Source organism: Hylobates moloch, unplaced genomic scaffold (genome assembly GCF_009828535.3).
Source record: "Hylobates moloch isolate HMO894 unplaced genomic scaffold, HMol_V3 SCAFFOLD_5, whole genome shotgun sequence".
Lineage (NCBI taxonomy): Eukaryota > Metazoa > Chordata > Mammalia > Primates > Hylobatidae > Hylobates > Hylobates moloch.
The window spans coordinates 141286137-141309679 of record NW_026652280.1 but is presented as its reverse complement, the minus strand read 5'-3'; the positions used below and the strand labels follow the sequence as shown (position 1 = coordinate 141309679).

At 39.7% G+C, this 23543-nt stretch overlaps 1 protein-coding gene across 2 annotated transcripts in view; it reads left to right on the top strand.

The window, feature by feature from the left end:
* Positions 1 to 9261: 9261 nt before the first annotated feature.
* Positions 9262 to 23543, top strand: part of DNAI3 (dynein axonemal intermediate chain 3) — a 70319-nt gene continuing 56037 nt past the window's right edge. The window contains exons 1-3 of one of the 2 annotated variants that reach the window (XM_032151982.2): positions 9262 to 9421; positions 18874 to 18951; positions 20001 to 20039. In XM_032151982.2, coding sequence (XP_032007873.1) covers positions 18888 to 18951; positions 20001 to 20039 — 103 coding nt within the window. In that variant the 5' untranslated portion in view covers positions 9262 to 9421; positions 18874 to 18887. The remainder of the gene's footprint in view (positions 9422 to 18873; positions 18952 to 20000; positions 20040 to 23543) is intronic. The other variant, XM_058439869.1, reaches the window with a different exon arrangement.

Below are 23543 nucleotides of genomic sequence, written 5' to 3'. Positions count from 1 at the left end.
TAATCTTTTATATCATATTTTGACTGTACCTTTTCTATGTTTAGATATGTTTACATACACAAATACTAAACACTGTGTTCCAGATGCCTACAGTATTCAGTAAAGTAGCATGCTGTACAGGTTTGTAGTCTGGGAATAATAGGCTACGCTATATAGCCTAGGTGTATAGAAAGCTATCCCATCTAGGTTTGTGTAAGTACACTCTGTGATGTTCATACAATGACAAAATTACTTAACAATGCATTCGTTAGGATGTATCCCCGTCATTAAGCTATGCATAACTGTCTTTGAATACCCAATCTTGTTTTCTGCATTTTCCATAGTTTGAATATTCACTAAAGGATATAGTTCTTTGTAAAACAAAATATTTTTATTGTTAAAAAAGTAATTGAGCTTATATAAAGCAACAGATACCCCAACATCCAATCTGATAATACTTTGGAAGCACGTTTAACAAGTGAACCGACATGAAGTGCAAAATGAAAGAAATTTTCTCTCATCTGGAATATCTGTCACAAAGCAAAGATGAAATCTATCAGATAAGGAAACTGTTTTATGTGTTTTAAATTGTCACTTGAATAATTGTTTTTTAATTAAAATTTAGAATTTTTTATTTAGAATTTATTTTGTATTAATGCTTCCTTCCTTTAATGATTTTTACTATGAAATATCTATGACAGGTAGTGATCATTATCACATATAATCAAATATATACTGTTCTTCAGTATGTTGGCTGATAAATAATAACAAATCATGCTTTTATTATCTTTTTTAAACCAAAATAAACCTCTGAAACTTTTAGTATAATCCTAGCACAGAAAAGATTCAGTTTATTATTATGGTTACTCATTATGTTTTTAAAACATGTAAAGTCTTATGAAAACTACAAAATAACTTACGATTTCAAGAATTCCAATTTTTTGCTCCTGAATCTCAAGCCAATAGATCTCTATGACATTCTTCATATCTGCTGGGTGAAAGGGAGCTTTTTTCACATCCTTATCTTTGCATTCAAAATTCCTATCTGATTTAGAGTAACATAGCTCAGCTGAAGTGTCAGGTAGCCTGGGTATTAAATCACACATTTGTAAACCCAAAATACTTTTTACCTTTCTGTCTTCTTACATCTGTACCATTCATCTTTCTCCCCTTAATTTCTTCCTTTTTTCTCAATAAAATTTTTATTTCTTTAACACATACATATTCAGCAAGTATTTATTGAGGACTCCTATTTTCCAGTAATGGTATTAGATACTGTCAATGAAAATATTAATAAAATATAGTTGCTGTTCTTAAGAATCTTACAATCTAGAAGATGATTTTTTAATTTTGAGAAAATTTCAAATACAGAAGAGTACAAAAATAACAATACATTAATGCCATTCGATACCCACAGCCCCCCAAATTGAACAAATTTTATATTTTCTTTTGTTTTTGGCCTTCCTAATTTATGAGGAATAAAGCGTTACAAAGTTAACCAACTGATATGGTTTGGCTGTGTCTCCACCCAGATCTCATCTTGAATTGTAATCCCCATAATCCCCACATGTCAACGGAGAGACCCCATGGGAGGTGATTGGACCATTTGGGCCGTTCTCCCCAGGCTGTTCTCATGATAGTGAGTGAGTTCTCAGGTGATCTGATGGTTTTATAAGTTTTTGACAATTCCTCCTTCACACACTCACACTCTCTCCTGCCGCCTTGTGAAGAAGATGCCGGCTTCTTCTGCCATGAGTTTCCTGAGGCCTCCCCGGCTATGTGAAACTGTGAGTCAATTAAACTTCCTTTGTTTATCAATTACCCAGTCTCAGGTAGTGTCTTTATAGCAGTGTGAGAATGGACTAATACACCAACCCTCTGCAAGTGCAACCTTCGATCATGAATTGGTGTGAATCATTTCAGTCCATTTGTAATACTTTTCTTGAATATATATTCCCATTATATACAGAAATCATCCATGCATGTTTTTGTTTACAAAGATAGCATTGCTCTGTACCTAATCTTTAACACTTACCTTACCATTTTGTCTTAAGCTATATACATCCAAGTTTATTTTAGCAGCTGTATGTTATTTTATTGATTATACCATATCATTTATGCATTTTACTGCTGATGGACATTTAGGTTGCTGCCATCTTTTGCCATTACAAAAAAACAAAAAAATTCAGTAGTGAACATCCATGAATCATTTCCTTATGCAAGTGTGTAAAATTTTCTCTAGGGTAAATATCCAGAAGTAGAATTGCTAGATTATAGGAGGTATTCATTTTTAGTTAATATATACTGCCAAATTACTCTCTAAGGTGGTTGTTCCAAATCCTTTAATGAACATTTGTGGCATACCTTCTATATGCCAACATAGACTTAGACACTAGGACAGGAGGAGTAAGCACGGCAAAAATCCCTGCCCTTGTAGATTTTACATTTTAGTGGACAAAAATAGTCAAACATAAGTACATAGTGTGTTAGAAGGTGATAAATATTATGAGTAAAAATAAAGCGGAGAAAGGAGAATGAGGAGGGCTGAGAAGTTGGCATTTTAAAAAGAGTGGAGAGTAGGCCTCACTGAGAAGTTAACATCTTAGCAAAACCTTGAAGGATATCTTGTTTAAGTTCTCCAGGCAGAGGGAACAGCCAATGCAAAAGAGGAGATGCCTACCTAGTGTGTGTGAGTAGCTTCAAGGACACCAGTGTGTCTGCAGTGGTGTGAGCTGCAGGGAGTAATGGTAGGAAATGAAGCTAGTAACAGGAACCAGGTTATGCTGGACCTTGGCCATGGTGAGGACCTTGGCTTTTAAACGGAATGAAATTGGAGCTGTTGGAGGGTATTGAGCAGAAGACTGACATGATATGACTTGTTTTAAAAGTGCATCCCTCTGACTGCAGTGTTGAAAATATATCCTAAAAGTGTGAAGGATGGAAGAAGAGGTGTGAAGGATGACTCTTAAGTTTGTGCAAAGTGACCCTGAAGATGAAATTGCCATCAGCTAAGATGAAAAAGACGGCAGGAGGAGCAGGTATCTGAGGAGAACCAGCAGTTCAGATTTTAGTGTGTTTTTGAGATGTCTCTAAAGTGCTTCTCAGACTATCTGTTAAAGGGTTAGTTGACTTGGTTTTGTTTTCATTTCTTTCACAGACTAATAATTCTGTAAAATTACAACAAATAAATTGCTAAAAGAATGAAATAAGGACGTTTGTAATACAAACCTCAATTTTGTTCACACGTAACATAAAGTTACTGTGTCAATTTGCTAAAAAGTTTTTAAACACCCAATTTCAGTACTACTTTTATTGCAGATGGGTAACAATTATTTCATAAACTAGTGGTCTAGTAGCAAATATTTCCTGGCTGGCATTGAAGGAAAGGCCAGGCTTTAGATAACTATGTATTAAACATCCAAGTGGAAATATCTCGTAGACAGTTGGATACTCAAATCTACTTTTAATAGTCGCCAAAGGACAGAGGTAATGTCTATACATTCATTTTGAACAGAATTTTGATTAATTCTAGTTCCACAACTATTCATTGAGAATATGCCACATTTGAGGCACTATCTGGCTTTTCATGGCAATGCTATGAGGAAGGGACAGATTAAAATCTGTGGGCAATCTGGACAGGCTAGTAATTTGGCATCCATTCATACTAATACCCCTTAAAAATGTGTCCACCATTTTTCTAGTGGAAATAGGGAAAAACTGATTTCTATTAATAAACACATATATTCTTTCTTTACATTTGAAACAACTTATTAAAAGCACACTTTTCCAAACTAGACAACTTTTGGGGAGAGTGCTGAACTATTCAAAATATAGGTATCAGGCCGGGCACAGTGGCTCATGCCCATAATCCCATCACTTTGGGAAGCCAAGGCAGGCAGATCACTTGAGGTCAGGAGTTCAAGACCAGGCTGGCCAAAATGGTGAAACCCCATCTCTACTAAAAATACAAAAAAATTAGCTGGATGTGGTGGCACACACCTGTAATCCCAGCTACTCAGGAGGCTGAGGCACAAGAATCGCTTGAACCTGGGAGGCTGACGTTGCAGTGAGCCAAGATCACGCCACTGCTCTCCAGCCTGGGCGACAAAGCAAGACTCTATCTTGAAAAAATTAAAGATTAAATCAAAATGTAGGTATCAAAGCAGGCTGAACTCAGGAATGGGAGTATTGCCTTTTGGTTGACCCTCAGGATTGGTACCTTTACATGGCAAAATTTTTCAACATAGATTTTATTTCAAATCTGAAGCTATTTGATTGAGAGAAGAATACATTTATGTCTCTCCTGGCATGTAAAAATTTCCCTGTGGAAACCCAAACTAACTGACAACCTATTTGCAATTCACTACAGGGAAGTTTGGTATCTTTTGAAGAATGCCCCTTAGGGCAGCATTGGTTGCCCTCACCCTTAGTTGCTCAGTGTGGTTGCTCTTACCCTTTATCTGGACTGGCTCTGATGAAAGCATTATCATCCCAAATTTTGCAGATGAGATTTAGAGAGTTTGATAACTTGTCTAATGCCACCTATGCAGAAAGTGACAAATTTAGGCTTCAACATAATTTCCTTACTTTAAATACAATATTTGAGTGACTTCACTTTAAAAAAGATTTAAGTGCTCTAATGACAATAAAAATTATACATGTAGAACTGATATTCACTGGCTTTTAATGCTTTATGATACTGTAGGACTATCACTACCATACAATGACTCTCCCACCACCAACTAGTTCTGGGTGAAGAGAGTTAAGTCTCAGCCGTACTGACAGGTAAGTCCACTCTGCTACCACATGGCCCTGTTTTTACCTCCACAGCTGTTGCTTTGCTCTGGAGATATCTGCTGCCTGCAGAATGCAGATGAGTGCTAGAGCCCTGCCTTCTCTTATGGGAAGGGCCAGCAATTCTGGAGCCACGTGGGGCCTGTGTCCTCCTTAGTCCCCAGTAGACTCAAGCTATTCTGTGCAGTTAAGAATGCCTTTCTCCTGACTTTAATGTTGTATAGATCCTAATTTCTCATTGATGTTCTAGTCCATTTTTTTCTAGAATTGCCAAAACTGGCCCTTTCTTCCAACAGCTAAATCTTTGTCCCAGGGTCAGGCTTTTTTGTCTCTTTTTCTCCTTTCTGAAGCTGAGTACTCTTCAGATGCTTCTCACTTCCTCATGCAATAGGTTGTGGTAGTTTCCCCAAGCGCTTGGAAAATATGTAGTAATCCCAGCAGTTTAGGGCTCAAACAAGGACACTTCTCCCTCACGCCTAGTTTCTGAGATAACTCTTTTAAAAAAAAATCCATAAAAAGAATGAGTCACTTACCAAAATAATAGGTAGTAAAAATCTACCTCATATCAATTTATCAGATTGTCCTTTTGTAAACCCAATCTGAAACTTATCAAGATGTCCTTAAAGAATCAGAGAAATATTTTCAATTATGACTTCTTGACTCTTTAGATGTTCACTCAATCAATAAAACTAAAACTAATTTTTATGTACCTTCAAGTTTCATGGAAATTCAATTCAACCTCCCCTGGAAGAGCATGGACATATTCACTAGCTACCATGATGATATTTCATTTCTGACCACTCCATGAAAGAAAAGATGGTCAATCAATCATGAATTTGTAACATGAAGAAATTTCTAAACATTTCCAATTTAACTTTTAACTTTCTTGGTATTGTGACTTATGACTCATTCCATCAAATGGACATCCCCTTGGCATGTCTCTAAAGAAAAGATGACAGAAGGGCTTGGTGTCTCAGCCAGATCACAAGGTTATAATTCTTACTTCCTTAAATCTGACTGTGAAGGATTATAATTTTTTTTAAGGAAAGCAAATTATTTGGAAAAATACAAAGAAGCTTCTGTTAGAGAGCTTCTTTTAGATTTACTTCTAAGAATAGTAAATCAATTACATAAATATATGTTTTATTAAATACCTATGTCCAGCCGGCCATGGTGGCTCACACCTGTAATCCCAGCACTTTGGGACACCAAGGCTTGGTCCCAGAAGTTCAAGACCAGCCTGGGCAACATAGTGAGATCCCCTCTAAACAACAACAACAACAAACCAAAACCTATGTTTGACACTATATCACAGTGTGATATAAAGGAAATATAAAGTAATGAGACACCATCCCTGCCTTAAAGTCTAGAGGGGGAGACACCTATGTAAACAAGCTATTGCAACACAATGTAATACTTGCTATAATGGAAAAACAGAGGAAAGAGTGTCTAATTCTACTGAGTGCCTGTATGGCTGGACAGAGAAGGTGACATTTGAGTTGGGTCTTGAAAAATAAATAGTCGTTTACCAAGTAATGAGGATGAAGAAAGGCATTACAGATGGAGGCAGAGGTAGAAGTGGTGGCAGTAGCATGAGCAGACACACAGTTGTAACCCAGCATAGCACAGGAGACCAGTCAGGAGCTGTGTAACCAGAGCTCTGGCTCTCAACCTGAGGCCCACACACTCCTGGACCCGCACAGCAGTATGTCAGGGGCTGTGCAAAACCACAGGATAAGCATGTCACAGTTGCCTAAGGTTTCTTTGTGTTTATTCAATTTTCTGTCAATTTTAGTTAATAGTGGCTTTAGACATTTTTTAAAAAATTAAAACAAACATGAATCCATTGCAGAGCCAAATGCAAAAACTTCATAAATTCTTTATATGAAACAAATATATCTCAGTTGCAGAAGTCTATTTCATGTTATAAACCTTCTTTCCATCAACCTACTACTCACTCCCGGCCCCTGTGATTTCCTGCTCCTTGGCTGTTAAGGGGCTTCAGTTAAGAAGCACTGGACTAAAATGTGGGTTGGGCTGGGGACAGAGGCAGGAAATGAGGTTAGAAAAATAACTAATTACCTTCCAGATTTATTTCCAGTGTCTTTCAGAACCCTGTTTATACAGGGTTTCATATGCCAGATTGAGCATATTTAAGCAGGGTGATGTCAGGATTCAAACTACGGAAAATTATGTGGCAACCTGGCAAATAAATTAGAGGGAAAGAGATAGAACAAGTCAAAAGACTATTGCTGCCGTCTAGGTGAGAGATAAGGCATATCTGAAATAAGGCAGAGGCAGAGGATGGCTAAGAGAAAATGGACTATTTGAGAGACAGTTAAGAAAGAAAAATGACAGAACTTAATGATATGTTGACTGTGCGCAGTAGAAGAGGAGTCAAGCATGACTTTCAGATTTCATTTTGCAACTGATGACAATGATACTATTACCTAGGGTAGAAAATAAGGAAAAAAAGTTTCTGAAAGATAATGAGTTGACTTTGGCTCTGCTAAGTTGTGGTGCTATGGTCATTCATTCATTCACTACATTTAATCTTTATTTAGCATCTATTAAACAACATGGGCTGGGCACGGTGGCTCACGCTTGTAATCCCAGCACTTTGGGAGGCCGAGGCGGGCGGATCACGAGGTCAGGAGATCGAGACCACGGTGAAACCCCGTCTCTACTAAAAATACAAAAAATTAGCCGGGCGTGGTGACGGGCGCCTGTAGTCCCAGCTACTCGGAGAGGCTGAGGCAGGAGAATGGCGTGAACCCGGGAGGTGGAGCTTGCAGTGAGCCGAGATTGCGCCACTGCACTCCACCCTGGGCGACAGAGCGAGACTCCGTCTCAAAAAAAAAAAAAAAAAAACATGAACTGAACTAGACAGGTAGTTGGAAATGTCCAGTAGCTAGAGGAAATTCAGGTCTGGAATTTAAGAGATATGTTAGGCTGAGAATGTAGAAATGGAAGTCTGGTGTGTTTAGTGGTGATGGCTGAAGCTAAGGGGAATATATGATGCTGATGCCACCAGGAGAGTGTGAAGAGAGAGAAAAGAAGACGCAAGACTGAGCCCAGGGGAAAACGAATCTTCCAGTTCCTGGGAGTGGACAAGCTGGAAAAAAGTTGTCAGAACGTTTAGATAATACCTCTTTTTTAGTTTTTTTTCTTCATAATTTGTATTGTAAAATTCATTTAAATTTTGTGAACACAAATTCTTCAGAAATTTGAAATAATCTATATGATCTTTCTGCACATCATGTAAAAATCTTCATTCAGGATCCTTAAAGTCTCATATGTTATAAATGATCAGCCTCTTCTCAATTAAAGATTTTATTTAAATTGGGTGTAAAAATTAATTTAGACCAATTACAGAAGTAAATTACATTACTTTATTAAATTCTGCCAGTTTACAAATTAGGAAGTTATTATTATTATTTATTATTTTTTTTAAGACGGACTCTCACTCTGTCGCCCAGGCTGGAGTGCAGTGGTACGATCTCGGCTCCCAGGTTCAAGCGATTCTCCTGCCTCAGCCTCCAGAGTAGCTGGGACTTACAGGTGCCCGCCACCACGCCAGGCTGATTTTTTGTATTTTTAGTAGAGACGGGGTTTCACCGTGTTAGCCACGATGGTCTCGATCTCCTGACCTCGTGATCTGCCCGCCTCGGCCTCCCAAAGTGCTGGGATTACAGGCATGAGACACCGCGCCAGCCCCCTGAAGTCTCATATGTTATAAACGATCAGCCTCTTCTCAATTAAAGATTTTATTTAAATTGGGTGTAAAAATTTATTTACACCAATTACAGCAGTCAATTACATTACTTTATTAAATTCTGCCACTTTACAGATTAGACAGTTATAATTATTTTTTAAGGGAAAGGAGAACAGTGTTCAGAGTTGAGCGTCACTGTATGAATCCCACGGGACTCCTAATCACAGATAAAATGAACCTTGGGTTACTCACGGATTCAAGTTTCTTCCCCGAGACTCATACTTACAGCCTGAGTCAAATTCTAACAAAAGTTATTATGGCAAGAGGGAAACGCAACCCATTAGAGTTCTGGGGCGCCCACGACACCCAGTGGAGCGCAGCTTCCTCTCCACTCCCTAGGAGGGCCCAGCTCGCTGCAGGGGGTGGGCAGGAAAGCTGCCCGAAAGGATTCTGAGCGGGCGGCCTTCTTAACATCTTCTCTCCTGGTTCCCCAAAAAGATTCTTCTCTGGGTGAGATTGCGGTGGGTGTGAGGCATGGACCGAGCCTGTTAGACCTGGGGTCAGGCCGGGCCACTGTCATTAATATACCTAAGCCACAAAACTTTCCTTAGTAGTGGAAAGCTGCCGGCCTCACCCGGTACGCGTTCAGTGACGTCACATGGTGGCAACCAATCACAAGTCTGCTTTGAAAGATACTGTTAGGGAGCGGACACTGTATTGGTAGAGATGCTCTGTTAATCTCGCAGAGGACTCGCCTCTTTTCTCTTAGCGACAGATGCGTCCTGGCAACAGTCGGCAGAGTTGCTGGGGTTTGTGCCCTTGCGATTTGTTTTTCTGAGAGAGGAGAGTCAAACTCCCACCTCCAGCTCTCGAAGGAGCTTTTCCCGAGGGCACTGCAAAGAGGCTCCTTTTCCTTCAGATCAGCAGTATCAGGTAAGAGAAGCTCTGAATGGGAAAGGCGGCGTGGAAAACAAGTATTTGACTCACTCTTTCAAGGGTATTTGAACACTCGCTGTGTCAGCAACGTGCTAGGCTAGTGGCAGTGAAGACTACAAAAAATGCAAGTCTTTCCCTGCTTTTAAAGAGCTTCCAGCCTAGTGAGGGAAACAAGTACTGTCTTGTTCCCATGTTATATATACCCAGTGACTATCATATTGCCTAGTACATAGTAGGAGCTCAATAAACCATGAATGAGTGAGTTAATGAATGAATGAATGAAGGCCAAAACAGCATGATTCTGATTATCCGTCTAGGGGCGGGGGTCAAACAATAAAAGATTAATGTGGGCTGCAATAGATTACTTCAGGACTGTTTAGAAAGGGCTAGAGTAGATAAACAGTGAGGAAGATGAACAGGGAACACAAACTCTTTGAAACTAAGGACATTGTCTTATTCCCCTAGTGACTAGTTTACCCAGTACCTAATTGCTGCTCAATACTTTTTTCCTTCTTCTTGTGTATGGTGAATGCTAAACGAATTCACAGCAATCTTTTAGGAAGCTCTGACTTTGAAGCCTCCTGCCTTTGCAGAGGCCTGACGTAAGTAATTACACATAGGATGATTGGAGAGTGTCAGGGAGAACAAGATTGTTTCAGCCTGAGTGAGGAAGTCAGGGAGGCTTCAGGCTTTGGGGGAAAAGTTCATAATTGCCTTGAATGATGAGAAAGATTGAAGCAAGCAGAGAGATGCCTGCATGGTGTGGACCAGGAGCAGCAGGAGGGGTGGGAGGGAAGGGGATTCTCCAGAGAGGGAGGTGAGAAAGTCCTGGACTGTTTGGGAATGAATGGAAACGGTGTGAGGCTGGAATAGAACTGGAAAGGTTGACGCAGTGAGGCAGACTGTGAAAGTATTAAAGGCCATACTTACATGAGTTTGGACTCTTATTTTGTTTTGCAAAGTCTGGTGTGTAGACCACCAGTGCAAGAATGTCTCACAATGCTTTTAAAAATGCAGAGTCCCAGGCTCTACCCACACCTGCAAAATCAAAGGAGGTCCAGGAAATTTGCATTTCAAATGAGCTCCATTTCTACAATCTGGAAGAGAATGCTACTATGAATGATAGGGACCCACAAAAGTCATTATACAGGGAAGAGACTTGATAAGAGATGCATTTTTGGAGAGCTCTGAGGTTTGCCTCTTGAGTAGTTGTTCTGGTTAGAGCAGAGGCAGAGAGGCCAGTTAAGTGTCCATGATCTAGGGCAGAGGATTCAGGGAGGAGAATCTGTGGATTTTTTTAATTACGTATTTATTTTCACTAACCACCAGCTGAAATGTATTCAACTGGTAACAAACAACAGTAGTACTCACAGGCCTGTGACTTTGCCAGCAACTCTTTTCATATTATGTTATAGAGATTGTAAATATATTATTTATACTCATCGTTACCTCACAATTAAGGTAGTTATTAGAACCACAGCTGGGTTTTGTTATTTAATGTGTTAATAAAGAAGTACATATTATTATATCATAATTTAAAAATATATTTTAATAACTATATTTCCATATAATCTGTCTTCTTTGTAATCCCATGTTTTTATTTGATGCATGGGCTTCACCAGGCTGCCAAAGGTTCATGGCACAAAACAGGGTTGGAGCTCCAGTTTTGGAGGACATATTAAAGACCTGAACCAGAGGAGGCTGTGAGAGAGAAGGGCTTGGAATTCAGAAGGTATTTGGAAGGGAGAAGTAATAGGATAGCATCTACTCAAATAAGTGAATATCCAATCTTGGAAAGAAGTGGAAATAGGTATGGAAGGAAGGAAACAAGAGTATAGACTAATAGACATTGTAGGAATAGTTGTCTCTAGGGGTGGATGTTGTATACTTGCCAAAATGTGGCTGAAGGGCCCAGGAGAATCTTGAAGTTTAATCAGGGTCTTACTGAAGATTTACTGAGAATCAATAGTTCTTGGAGACACATTTACCAGAGGCCCAAGATGTTAGTCTTGGGTTTTATTCTAAATCAATGTTTGTTTGTTTGTTTGTTTTAAAAAGATATCCCTGGAGAGGTACCTCACGCCTATAATTCCAGCATTTTGGGAGGCCGAGGCAGGAGGATTGCTTGAGGCCAGGAGTTCTAGACCAGCCTGGGCAACGAAGCCAGACCTCATCTATTAAAAATAAAATAAAAAGCCGGGTGCAGTGACTCACGCCTGTAATCCCAGCACTTTGGGAGGCCGAGGCGGGCAGATCAGCTGAGGTCAGGAGTTCAAGACCAGCCTGGCCAACATGGCAAAACCCCATCTCTACTAAAAAAATAAAAAATTAGCTGGGCGTGTTGGTGGACACCTGTAATCCCAGCTACTTGGGAGGCTGAGGCAGGAGAATCACTTGAACCCGGGAGGTGGAGGTTGCAGTGAGCTGAGATTATGCCATTGCACTCCAGCCTGGGTGACAGAGCGAGACTCTGTCTCAATTAAAATAAATAAATAAATGTAGAAAGATGGAGAGCAAGCATGATGAGCTTATAAATTATTTGGGAAGAGGAAAGAGGATGATGACCACCTAGATGAGGTCAGCTAATTGAAGAAGACCTGGGAAGACAAGACTTTCGTAAGGAAGACCCCAGTTAAAGAGAAGGTGCCAGTGCTACAAGTCCTTTCATAATCAAGATCTCTTTGCTGGGAATAAGCCACACATACACACAGGCAACAAATGTGAGCATGTAAACAGGTGTGTGCTATCAACCTAGATAGCAAACAGAGAGGGGGACTCTCTAAAATAAAATGTTTATTTGGGAATAGGCATTACAATGGGAAGATGCATGTGGTAGTAAACTATATGTATATTCAGGGAGATAAAAGAACACAAAGGTTTTTAAAGGAAAAATGAGGAGGATTATATTATTGTCTTCAGATAGTTATCCTTGGCTACAGAATCAGTGACAAGGGTGGCAGTAGTCTGAGGTTGGACAGGCAGTTCCTGGGCAGATATCCTTGCAGAAGTATTTGTGTGTGTGTGTGTAGAGTGGCAATGGCCTTTATGCAAGACTGTGATTTTGTATAGTCTTTTGTGATAATTCTTGTTATCAGGCATTTGTGACATACACTTCCTTCGTGGCCTTCCGTAGCTCTGTTTGTCTGAGTTTTTAACACAAGTGGCTCCATGCTGATTCTGACAACTTTCACAATGCATTACATGAATAAAGTGAAGAGAGGAGATTAATAGCTCTTTAAATCACTGTATTATGACAATTTAATTTATGTTACTTATGCCTTCATCTATAGTAGTTAACCTCCTGAATAATAGAAGCATCATAAAAGGATATAGTCACGGGCAAGTTGGAGAGTTAGTTTGGAAGCAGATCGTAGACAGCTGTGAATGCAGTGTTCCTCGTAATCAAGTGGTGCACCATCACAGGTTTTGATCCGTTATGCAGAGGACTTACCCAACACACACTTTTGTCAACCTCTAATGTCTCTTGCTGTTAACATAGAATCTAGAAAGTGTGACCTTTGTGCATTGATAGCAAAAGGTGTTCTGAAGTGGGTAAATTAATTTACAAAGAAAATAAGTAGTTTTAATATCAAGAATATTTTTAATAAAAATGCTTAAACATTTCTAAGTGTTACCTTCCAAAATTTCTATTTTGAAATCCACTCAGCTCGAGTCGTTTGAAAACCAGTCGAAACACAAGCCACTGGGTTAGGTACAACGTTGATTTTAGGAGTAGACGAATTATGTCTTCTGCTACTCTTTTTTTTTTTTTTTTTTGAGATGGAGTCTCACTCTGTCGTCCAGGCTGGAGTGCAGTGGCATGATCTCGGCTCACTGCAAGCTCCGTCTGCCTCCTGAGTTCACACCATTCTCCTGTCTCAGCCTCCCGAGTAGCTGAGACTACAGGCGCCCGCCACTATGCCTGCATAATTTTTTTGTATTTTTAATAGAGACAGGGGTTTCACTGTGTTAGCCAGGATGGTCTTGATCTCCTGACCTCATGATCCACCCACCTCGGCCTCCCAAAGTTTTGGGATTACAGGCGTGAGCCACTGCGCCTGGCCTCTTCTGCTACTCTTAAGAATTACAAATTGATTTCAGCTGGGAACAGAAAACGTGTTATGCACATTTCAAAGTAAACTTAGACTAAAGTAGGATTGGGTATTGAAAATTTTTTCATAATCTTTTAATATACAACTTAATAGAAAAAAGTTTGTTAAATATAACACATTCATGAAATATTCAATTAATTTTATGAAAAAAAACTTCAGTAAGCCCTGATATAATTTGAAAGTAATATCTTTTATTGGGGATTTGTTTTTAAAAAGAAAGATCTACATTAAAAATAAACCTTGAATAAATGTGTTTATTGAAATTATACGGAGTATATTATTCATTTGGTTTCAGTACCCCCAATTAAAAGTGATTTATTTTCTAGACATACTGTTGGTAGGATTTTCATTATTTACAATTACTAAAATAAACTGCAAAATTTTGCCTGAAACTGAAATACAATATAAGGTGGCTACTCCCAAGGTAATCATTTTCCTTTCCGTTTAGACTATATTCACCTGGCTCACTTCAGCTTATGAATGTTTCTATCTATGGTGCCTAGAAATGTAGATATTATGCTTTTTAATGAAGAAGAATTAAGACCCCTAAAAGCCTTTAGAACAACCTGGTCGCTAGTACCTGGTCACTAGTCACTTTGCCCTTGGTCACTAGTCAGTAATTTAAACAGAAGTCAATTAACATTCATGAAAGTAGTAAATGAGCTGTTCAGGTAAGGCAGCTTGTATTAACGCACATTCCAATGTTGGTGCCTAATTTATTGCTGAAAATTTGACTTTGTTTTTCCCTGAAAACTGGAAACTCAAATTGTCTACAGAGCATTTAATAGCAGCGTTTGAAAAGAACAAGACACTTGTTTACTTTGATTATTTGGGGGATGATTGTAAACTGATACCTATATTCAAGTTTAATTCTACGGCAGCACTTCTTAATTCCTGGAACCTGTGGCTATGTTACCACATATGGCAAAGAAGTAAAAGTCACAGATGAAATTAAAATCAGCGGAACTTAACATAGGGAGATTATCCTGGATTATCTAGGTAGGCCCAATGTAGCCACAAGGGTCCTTAAAAGTGAAAGAGAAAGAAGAGGTTAGAGTATGCTATGTGAGAAAGACTTAACTCTCCCTTCTGACTTTGAAGTTGGAGGATGGGGCCACAAACCAAGAAATGCTGGTGGGCTCTAGAGATTGGAAAAGGCAAGAAAGCAGATTCTGTCTTAGAGGCTCTGGAAAGAAAGGAATGCAGCCCTGCTGACTCTGGTTTAAGCCCAGTGAGACCTGTGTCAGATATCTGAACTGCAAAGCTGTAAGATAATAGATTTGTGTAGTTTTAAGTCACAAAATTTGTGGTAATTTATTACAGCATTAAGAGAAAACTAATACAGCATGCATATAGATTATTCCACAGACCATTAGGTAGAAGCCTTTTGTTTAGACTGGAAATTCATAGGCTAAACATGGCAGAAGGGAAGGTGGACCAAGGAGTTATTAATCTAACTTTTTTTTTTTTTAGTATGTTCACTGTGCTTGTTACAGGGGTTACAAAAATTGGAAAGAAAATACAATCCCCATGCTCACAGAGTTTATAGTCTAGTTTGCGATCTAACTTCCTATACTTTCAGTTGAACTCCTGAACTTCTCTTTCAAATCTGCTCTTCCCAGGTGATCTCCATCTCAATAAATAGCAACTCCATGCTTTCGATTTCTTAGGCAAAATTCATTGATGTTATCCTTCTCATAAGCGATATGTTCAAGTCACCAGTGAATCTTATTGGGTCTACTTAACAAAAATATCCAGAATCCAGTCACTTTTCCCATCTCACTTTCACCTCCCTGATCTAAGCACCCTCATCTCTCCCATGGATTTTTAAATGTCTCGCAACTGGATTTCCTGCTTCAGCCTTTTCCTTGCTGCAGTCTTTTCTCAACACAGCAGCCATATTGATCCTTAAACTGTAGGACAGATGGAGTAAAGTAACTTCTCAGCTCAAAACCATCCGGTAGCTCTCCACCTCATTCAGAGTGAAAGCCAAGGTCCTAACACATGACCTAGCCCCCCTTGTGGTATATTATATAGTTGTTTCCAATTATATCATTGCCAGCCATTACCTCCCGTACCTGTAAGAGGATCATACATTCCCACCTACTGCCAATCAGGCAGAGAATCCCTCCCCCATTATCAGGATTGACTTACTTGCTTGGGCCAATAGAATGTGAGCAGGAGGCACAATATGTCAGTGCCAAGGAGAAAGTTAGGAAGAATTATGTAGTTCCATTAGCTCTCTTGCTTTTTTCTCTGCTGTGAAAGTGGTATGTGTGAAATAGGGCCTGCTTCTTCAGCCTGGATCCCGGAATAAGAAGACCTGCAGCAGCTCATCCACACCACAGTGCATAGCATGAGAAGAAATAAATGTTTGTTACTGTATGTCACTGAGATGTAGGGGTCATTTGTTACTGCAGCAAAGCTGACTACTATATCCCTATCACTTTCTGACCAGCTTTGCCTGTAGTCTTTCCCTGACTCTACTCCAGCCATCATGACCTTCTTGCTGTTTTCTTAAATATGCCAGGCATGATCCTGCCCCAGAACCTTTAAACATATTGTTCCCTCCACCTGAAAATACTCTTCCTCTCCCAGATATCTGTGTTTCTTGATTTCTCCTTTTTCAGGTCTTTGTTCCAATGTCCAATTCCTTTTCTTACCTTATTTTTCTCCTTAGTAGTTCTCACCGCTTAAAATACTAATTATATTTTCCTCCTTTATTTGTTCATTTTCTGTCTTCCCCTAGAATGTGAGCTGGCACAAGGGGTTTTGCCTATTTTGTTCACTGCTGTATCCCTAACACCTAGGATAGCATCTGGTGCAGCATAGTCACTCGATATATATATATGTGGAATAAATAGTGGTGGTGGTGATGGTGTGTGCGTAGGGTGAGGCTAAGTGGTGTTAAGAGTTTTTCACCATGTTGGCCAGGCTGATCTCAAACTCCTGACCTCGTGATCCACCCACCTCGGCCTCCCAAAATGCTGGGATTACAGCCATGAGCGTGCCACATACTCCAGCCTGGGCGACAGAGCAAGACTCTGTCTTGGGGGAAAAAAAGAAAGTTTTTCAAGTATTTTACATCAAACTAAAATGCAGCTGGGATAGCATATGGAGAAGGGGTACATTGATAAGGAATCTTCTGAAAAAAGAAATAGATGAAAGATTTGAAATTATGCTAAGACTGGGAAGTGATATGGAGGACATTTGACAGTCTAAAGAGTTGAGTCAGATCCATTCATTGCAGAATATCTTAAAAATAGAAATTGTCAGAATCATAAAATATTGATTAGATAATATCCTGCTTTTTAGCTGGGTGCAGTGGCTCATGCCTGTAATCCTAGCACTTTGGGAGGCTGAGGCGGGCAGATCACCAGGTCAGGAGTTCGAGACCAGCCTGGCCAATATGGTGAAACCCCGTCTCTACTACAAATACAAAAATTAGCCGGGCGTGCTGGCGCGCACCTGTAGTCCCAGTTACTTGGGAGGCTGAGGCAGGAGAATTGCTTGAACCCGGGAAGTGGAGGTTGCAGTGAGCTGAGACCGTGCCACTGCACTCCAGCCTGGGTGACAGAGTGAGACTCTGTCTCAAAAAAAAAAAAAAAAAAAAATTCCTGCCTTCCTAAGTAAAGACAATGATTTAAAATAGTTCCATTTGCAATGAAACACAGCAGTTATCATTGAAATCCAAGGGATCATCTAGTACAGAGGTTAAGAATGTGGCTACTGGAGCCAGGCTGCTTGGGCTTACAGCCTGACACCACTGCCTATTGCGCTCTGTGTCCCTTCAGGAGAGTCACCTGAACCTCTTGGTGCCTCGTTTTCTCATTATAAAATGGAGATGAAGACAATAGTAATAATAAAATGTGGTTATCTAGTATTCAATAGTACAGTAGGAAAATTATAGTTAACAATAATTCATTGCATATTTCAAAATTGCAAGAAGAATTGTAATGTTCCCAACACAAAGATAAATGTTTCAGATGATGGATAATCCCAGTTATGCTGATTTGACCATTATACATTGTATACATGTATCAAAATATCACATGTACCCCCAAATATGTACAACTATTATATGTCAATAAAAATGTTTTAATGTGGTTAAGATTAAATTAAAAACACACGTAAAGTACTTGGAACTGTGCTTGGCACACAGTAAGCACTTCACAAATGTGAGCTATTATTTTCATCATTTAAAAAAATTCATATGAGAAAATCTAAAGGGAAGATGTTTACACACAAACACAGACACACTCACATCCACACTTTGGACAAGATTTTGTGATCCAGCATCTAAGAATAAAATAAAACTTGTGATATTTTGACCATGGGCTATGAAATAATAGTCTGTGATGATTTGTTAAAGTGACGCAAACCCGTCAGAGATGATTGAGTTGATTGATGACACTTTATTTCATTAAGTCTTCACAATCACCTTGTGGGGTAGATTTTATTATTATCCCCATTAAATAGATGAATCAACTGAGACTCAGAGAAGGTAAGTAATTTGCCCAAGGTCACTCAGCTGGAAAAAGAGCCTGTTTAAAAACTCTGCTGGCCAGGCTCCTGCAGTCACACTCCTAACCATTTAAACAGAAGGGGACAAAGGTGAGCATAGCAGAGATGACAAGGATTTGATGTCATGGTGATGACCTTGGCCAGTGTTCTATCCTGTCAAAATTGATAAGCATATGTAACAAACCTGCACATTGTGCACATGTACCCTAAAACTTAATGTATAATAATAATAATAAAAAAAAACAAAATTGATAAGCAGTTCCATGGAAAACTTTTGGAGGCATTCTCTCTGATAGCCCAAATAAGGCCTTAGTGGTTATGTGTTCACACGCTAAGACAAAAGTATGAGCTCAATTACGTTAATTTAAAAATTATATACGCATATGCACATTGTGGGCCTGTCACTCCCAGTGGCCTGTCTTGTCTTTGTAGCTGGGCTACCTGTTGGGAAGCCCAGCAAAAGGCAGCACAGAGCAGCTACCTGGGATGCAAACTTCAGTGAGAGGCAGGGAAGCCAAGTCCTCTGTCCTGCTTCCATGGCAGGACCTGTGGCTGAGACTGTTCTGGCGGATCACCACAGTGCGCTTCAGCTGAACGGCTCCACCAGAACAGTAAGATCTCATCAGTAAGATTGTTGTTGCAATAAGCCTTTGTCACAGAACACCTGTTCTATGAAGATACAGGTTGATTTAGCCCAGGGAAAAACTTAGAAAACATATTCTTATGTTTATTAAATGATAGTGTTTAGTATTTCAAATTGTAAGTTGTTTGCAGATTGTAATAATTTACTAATAATATCAACTCTTTATGCAGCTCAAGTCAGAACCATGGCTCCAAAACAAAAGAAAAAGTCATCACGTGGCAAAAAAAGCCCAAAACCAGTATTAGCTGGTAGGAATATTTCTTCATTGAATGGGATTTTTTGTGGAGTATTTGTATATATATTAGCAGCAAAATGATTATGGTTTTACCTATCAAGTGAAATAAAATATTTCTGTGACATAAAGTCAAATGTGTGAGGAATAAGATATATGGAGATTCATTCTTACTTTTGACTAATTTCATTATGATACCAATTAAATGCTATATAATGAATGCTGTGGTAAACATATCACTAAGAGACAACAGTGTGAAAGACAATTATTCAGATTTTCCGTTTAATTATTCACAAGATAGTTTAAGTCTTCATTGTATATTTGCACTTATATTTTGTGTTTTGAGGTTTGGTAAAGATTGTAATAAACTGGCTGGGCACGGTGGTTCACGCCTGTAATCCCAGCACTTTGGGAGGCCGAGGCGGGTGGATCACGAGGTCAGGAGTTCAAGACTAGCCTGACCAACATGGTGAAAGCCCATCTCTACTAAAAATACACAAATTAGCCGGGCGTGGTGGTGCGCGCCTGTAATCCCAGCTACTCAGGAGGCTGAGGCAGGAGAATCACTTGAACCCGGGAGGCGGAGGTTGCAATGAGCTGAGATCGCGCCACTGCACTCCAGCCTGGGCAACAGACTGAGACTCCATCTCGAAAAAAAAAAAAAAAAGGAGAAGAAAAAAAAGATTGGCCAGGCATGGTGGCTCACGCCTGTAATCCCAGCACTTTCGGAGGCCAAGACGGGCGGATCACGAGGTCAGGAGATGGAGACCATCCTGGCTGACATGGTGAAACCCCGTCTCTAATAAAAATACAAAAAATTAGCTGGGTGTGGTGGCGGGCACCTGTAGTCCCAGCTACTCGGGAGGCGGAGGCAGGAGAATGGCGTGAACCCGGGAGGCTGTGCTTGTAGTGAGCCGAGATCGCGCCACTGCACTCCAGCCTGGGCGACGGAACAAGACTCCGTCTCAAAAAAAAAAAAAAAAAAAGAAGAAATAAAAGATTATAATAAATTGAGATGTATTTGATTCAAAAATGTAAATTTGACTTCCTTTTATTATATTCTAGCTAGTGAAGACGTGGAACCAGTAAATATGGAGAGCATGGGTAAGTGGAAATATAATTTACAACTTACGTCCTCAGTTTTATAATATTTTAATAATGCAATAAGCAAGCAGGAATACTACAAACTGAAGTGATCAATCAAAATGTACATGGGCTAAAATGATACCATTCCATTTAGAATATAAAATGAAAAATTTTTGAAAGAAAAAATAAGAGTAGAGAATTTCAAACTGAGAAACAAACTTCAACCAAGCAGTTCGTTAAAATTTAATTATATGATTATTGAAAGACCTTATAACTATAAAGTGTTATAAGCCTGCAACTTATGACTTTTATCAGATAAGTATTTTTTCAAACTTTTGCTCATAGGTAATATTTATCTGTACTTCATGCTAAGATGCCACTATTTCAAGGAAAGAGGCTGGTGTTTTTTTTTTTTTTTTTTGAGACAGAGTCTCGCTCTGTCACCCAGGCTGGAGTGCAGTGGCGCAATCTCGGCTCACTGCAAGCTCCGCCTCCCGGGTTCACGCCATTCTCCTGAAGAGGCTGGTTTTTAAGCAAATAACTAGAACTTAGACAACTAAACTAATGTTATTCCTACATGTAAAGGCTAAATAATCTTATAACAAGACTTCTCTTGGTGGGATGGAGGGGGATCCTCTCTCTTAGAGATGACTTAGATGACACGCTTCACTTTTAGAAACAGAAAGGAGACAATGAGGGGGGCAAGGAGGAAGACCTAAAAACCCTGTAGGCCACTGTAAAGATTTTGTCTTTTAATCATATGGAATGAGGAAATATTGGTAGTATTTAAGCAAAGGGTGACTCCATCTGACATGTTTTTAAAGGGTCAGGTCATCCTGGCTACTGTGTAGCAAATTGCAGGAGCAAGGACTGAAGCAGAGAGACTAGTTAGGAAGTTTTTCCAACAATCCAGGGGAAAGATGGTGATGACCTGGGCCAGGGCAGTAGAGGGGGCAGAGGTGTGGAGTGTGGAGGCGGGGAGAAAGTGGGAGAATGTCAGCTAATATAAGTGGCTCTGTTAGCACCCAGCACAGTGCCTGCAGCAGGATATGCTGCCCGATAAATATTTATTGAGTTAGTGAAACCTGGGAGTCATCTTTAATTTCTTTCTTTCTCTCCCTCCACACCTCCCTACCCTTTTCAAACCACCCCAACTTCTGTGAATTCCACCTGTTTTAAAATGTGTCTCAAACCCATCTGCTTCACATTATCTTCCCACCTGCAACCTTAGTCCAAACCTCCACACTCCTCTCATCGGTTAGTTCCCAAGGCTCCTATCTGATACCACTGCTTCCACTCAGCCTCCTTCTGTCCATTCGGCACACAGAGCCCAGCCATGCTTAAACTCTTCTTTCCTGCTTAAACTCCCCCATGGTCTTTCTTTGCCATTGGGCACACCTTGCAGTGGTCCTGGCTCCTGTGCTCAAGTGGTCCTGACCTTGTTTCCTCCTCCTCTTCGCCAACCTACAGCCCATCAGCCTTGCTTAGCACAGAATGTTCCAAATTTATTCTAGCCTCAGGGTCGTTGCTTTTGCTGTCCCTGATGCCTAGATAGATCTTCCCTGTATGCAGCTTTCTCTTTCATATCACTGAGATCTAGACTACCATCTCACTTCCTCAAGAGACTTTCCTTGACCTCTGTGTCACCTATTACCTTGTTTAATTGCTTTCATAGCACTTAAAATCCTGAAGTTAAAGTACAGTCAATTCTCGTTCGTGTATTCTATACAGTCCCTTTGAATACTGAATTAGCCAATACTGGACTATTGCTCCTAGGGGAAACATAGGGTTAGGTTCCTGTGAGCCTCTGGTCACATTTTGATTAACTAGTCAATACATAACCTTGTTTTATGTGTATTTCTGTTTAAAGACTCCTTATTTAATGTATATTGTTGATTCCTTAACACTGAACTCATGGCCAAATCATGGCAAACAGCACTATAACTCATTACTGAATAAATGAATGAGTGAATAAGTTGTGTTCCCTCTTGTTCCTGTCTAAATAGACCACCACAGCTACCCTTCTTAGTTCCATCTCTCATCCTGTTTTCTCCCAAACAGCACTTATCACAATTTGTATTTATTTATTTTTGTTTTTTATTTTTTTTCTTCTTTTTTTTGTAGAGATGGGTTCTCGTTATGTTGCCCAGGCTGTCTTGAACTCCTGGGCCCAAGGGATCCTCTTGCCTTGGCCTCCCAAAGTGCTGGGATTACAGGTGTGAGCTACCATGCCCAGCCCACAATTTGTATCTATGAGTGTACTTCATTATTTATTATCTGTCTCTCTGTCTAGATTGGATACCCTGGCACTAGCACCATGCTTTTCACATAGTGGGTGCTCAGTATATATTTCTTGACTAAATAAATTGACTGGTAAGAAAATCCATGAACCTGATAAAGGGGCACAGTTTGAGATGTATTCATTGAAAGTAAATGAACTGAAAAATAGGAATACGTTTGCTTAAGGGAAAGAAAAAACCAACCTCAGAACATTATAGTGAGACAAGTGTAGGTTTTGAGTTAGCATCCCCTTCTCCTCAAGCCTCTCTCTACCCCCAGACTCCCTTCAGGTAGCATCAGGACCCGTCTGACTTCCTCATGGTGGGCCCTGACCTTGCCAACTGTTACTCAGGGCTGATGGCTGTCATGCTCCAAGAAACTGAGATCCCTTTTTCTAACAAGGAACCAAGGTATCAATAGGCTAACCAAAAAACTGTCAGTCCTAAGGGCCTAACAAGGCGATGCCCAGAGGTTTCTGGAGAATAAATATAATTTTTACACATAGCTAATATTTGTGGAGCAATGATTTTGTGCCAGGCCCACTCTTCTCATTGGCTTAGCTCTATAAAGTAGGCATTATCATGGCCATTACAGACATGAAGGTGCTGTGACTCCCAAATGTTAAATAATTTACCCAAATTATAATACGAGTTAGTGGTATATGAGTTGCCTATTGCTGCTTTAACAAATTGCCACAAACTTAGTGGCTTAAATAATATAAATGTATTATTTAACAGTTCTGGAAATCAGGAGTCTGAAATTACTTTCACCAGGCTAATGTCAAGGTGTCAGCAGGGCTGATTATCTCTGGAGGCCCTGAGGGGTGAATATGTTTCCTTGCCTTTTTCAGCTTCTAGAGGCCACTGTATTTATTGACTCCTGGCCCCTTCCTTCCTCTTCACAGCCAGCAGCATAGCATCTTTGAATCATTCTCTATGACCTCTGTTTCCCTTGTCACATCTCCTTCCTTGACTTTGATCCTCCTGTTGCCGTCTTATAAGGCCCCTTGGGATTACACTGGGCCAATGTCAAAGGCCCAATCATCTCCCCACCTCAAAATCCTTAACCTTCAGTATCTAGGATAAATGTTTTAAAAAATGAAAAATAAATAAATAAAAAGAACATAAAAACAAAAACAACAAAAAGTAAAGATCCATAACATAATTATATCTACAAATTCCTTTTCTTATGTAAGGTAACAATACAGAAGTGTATTAGTCTGTTCACATGCTTCCAATAAAG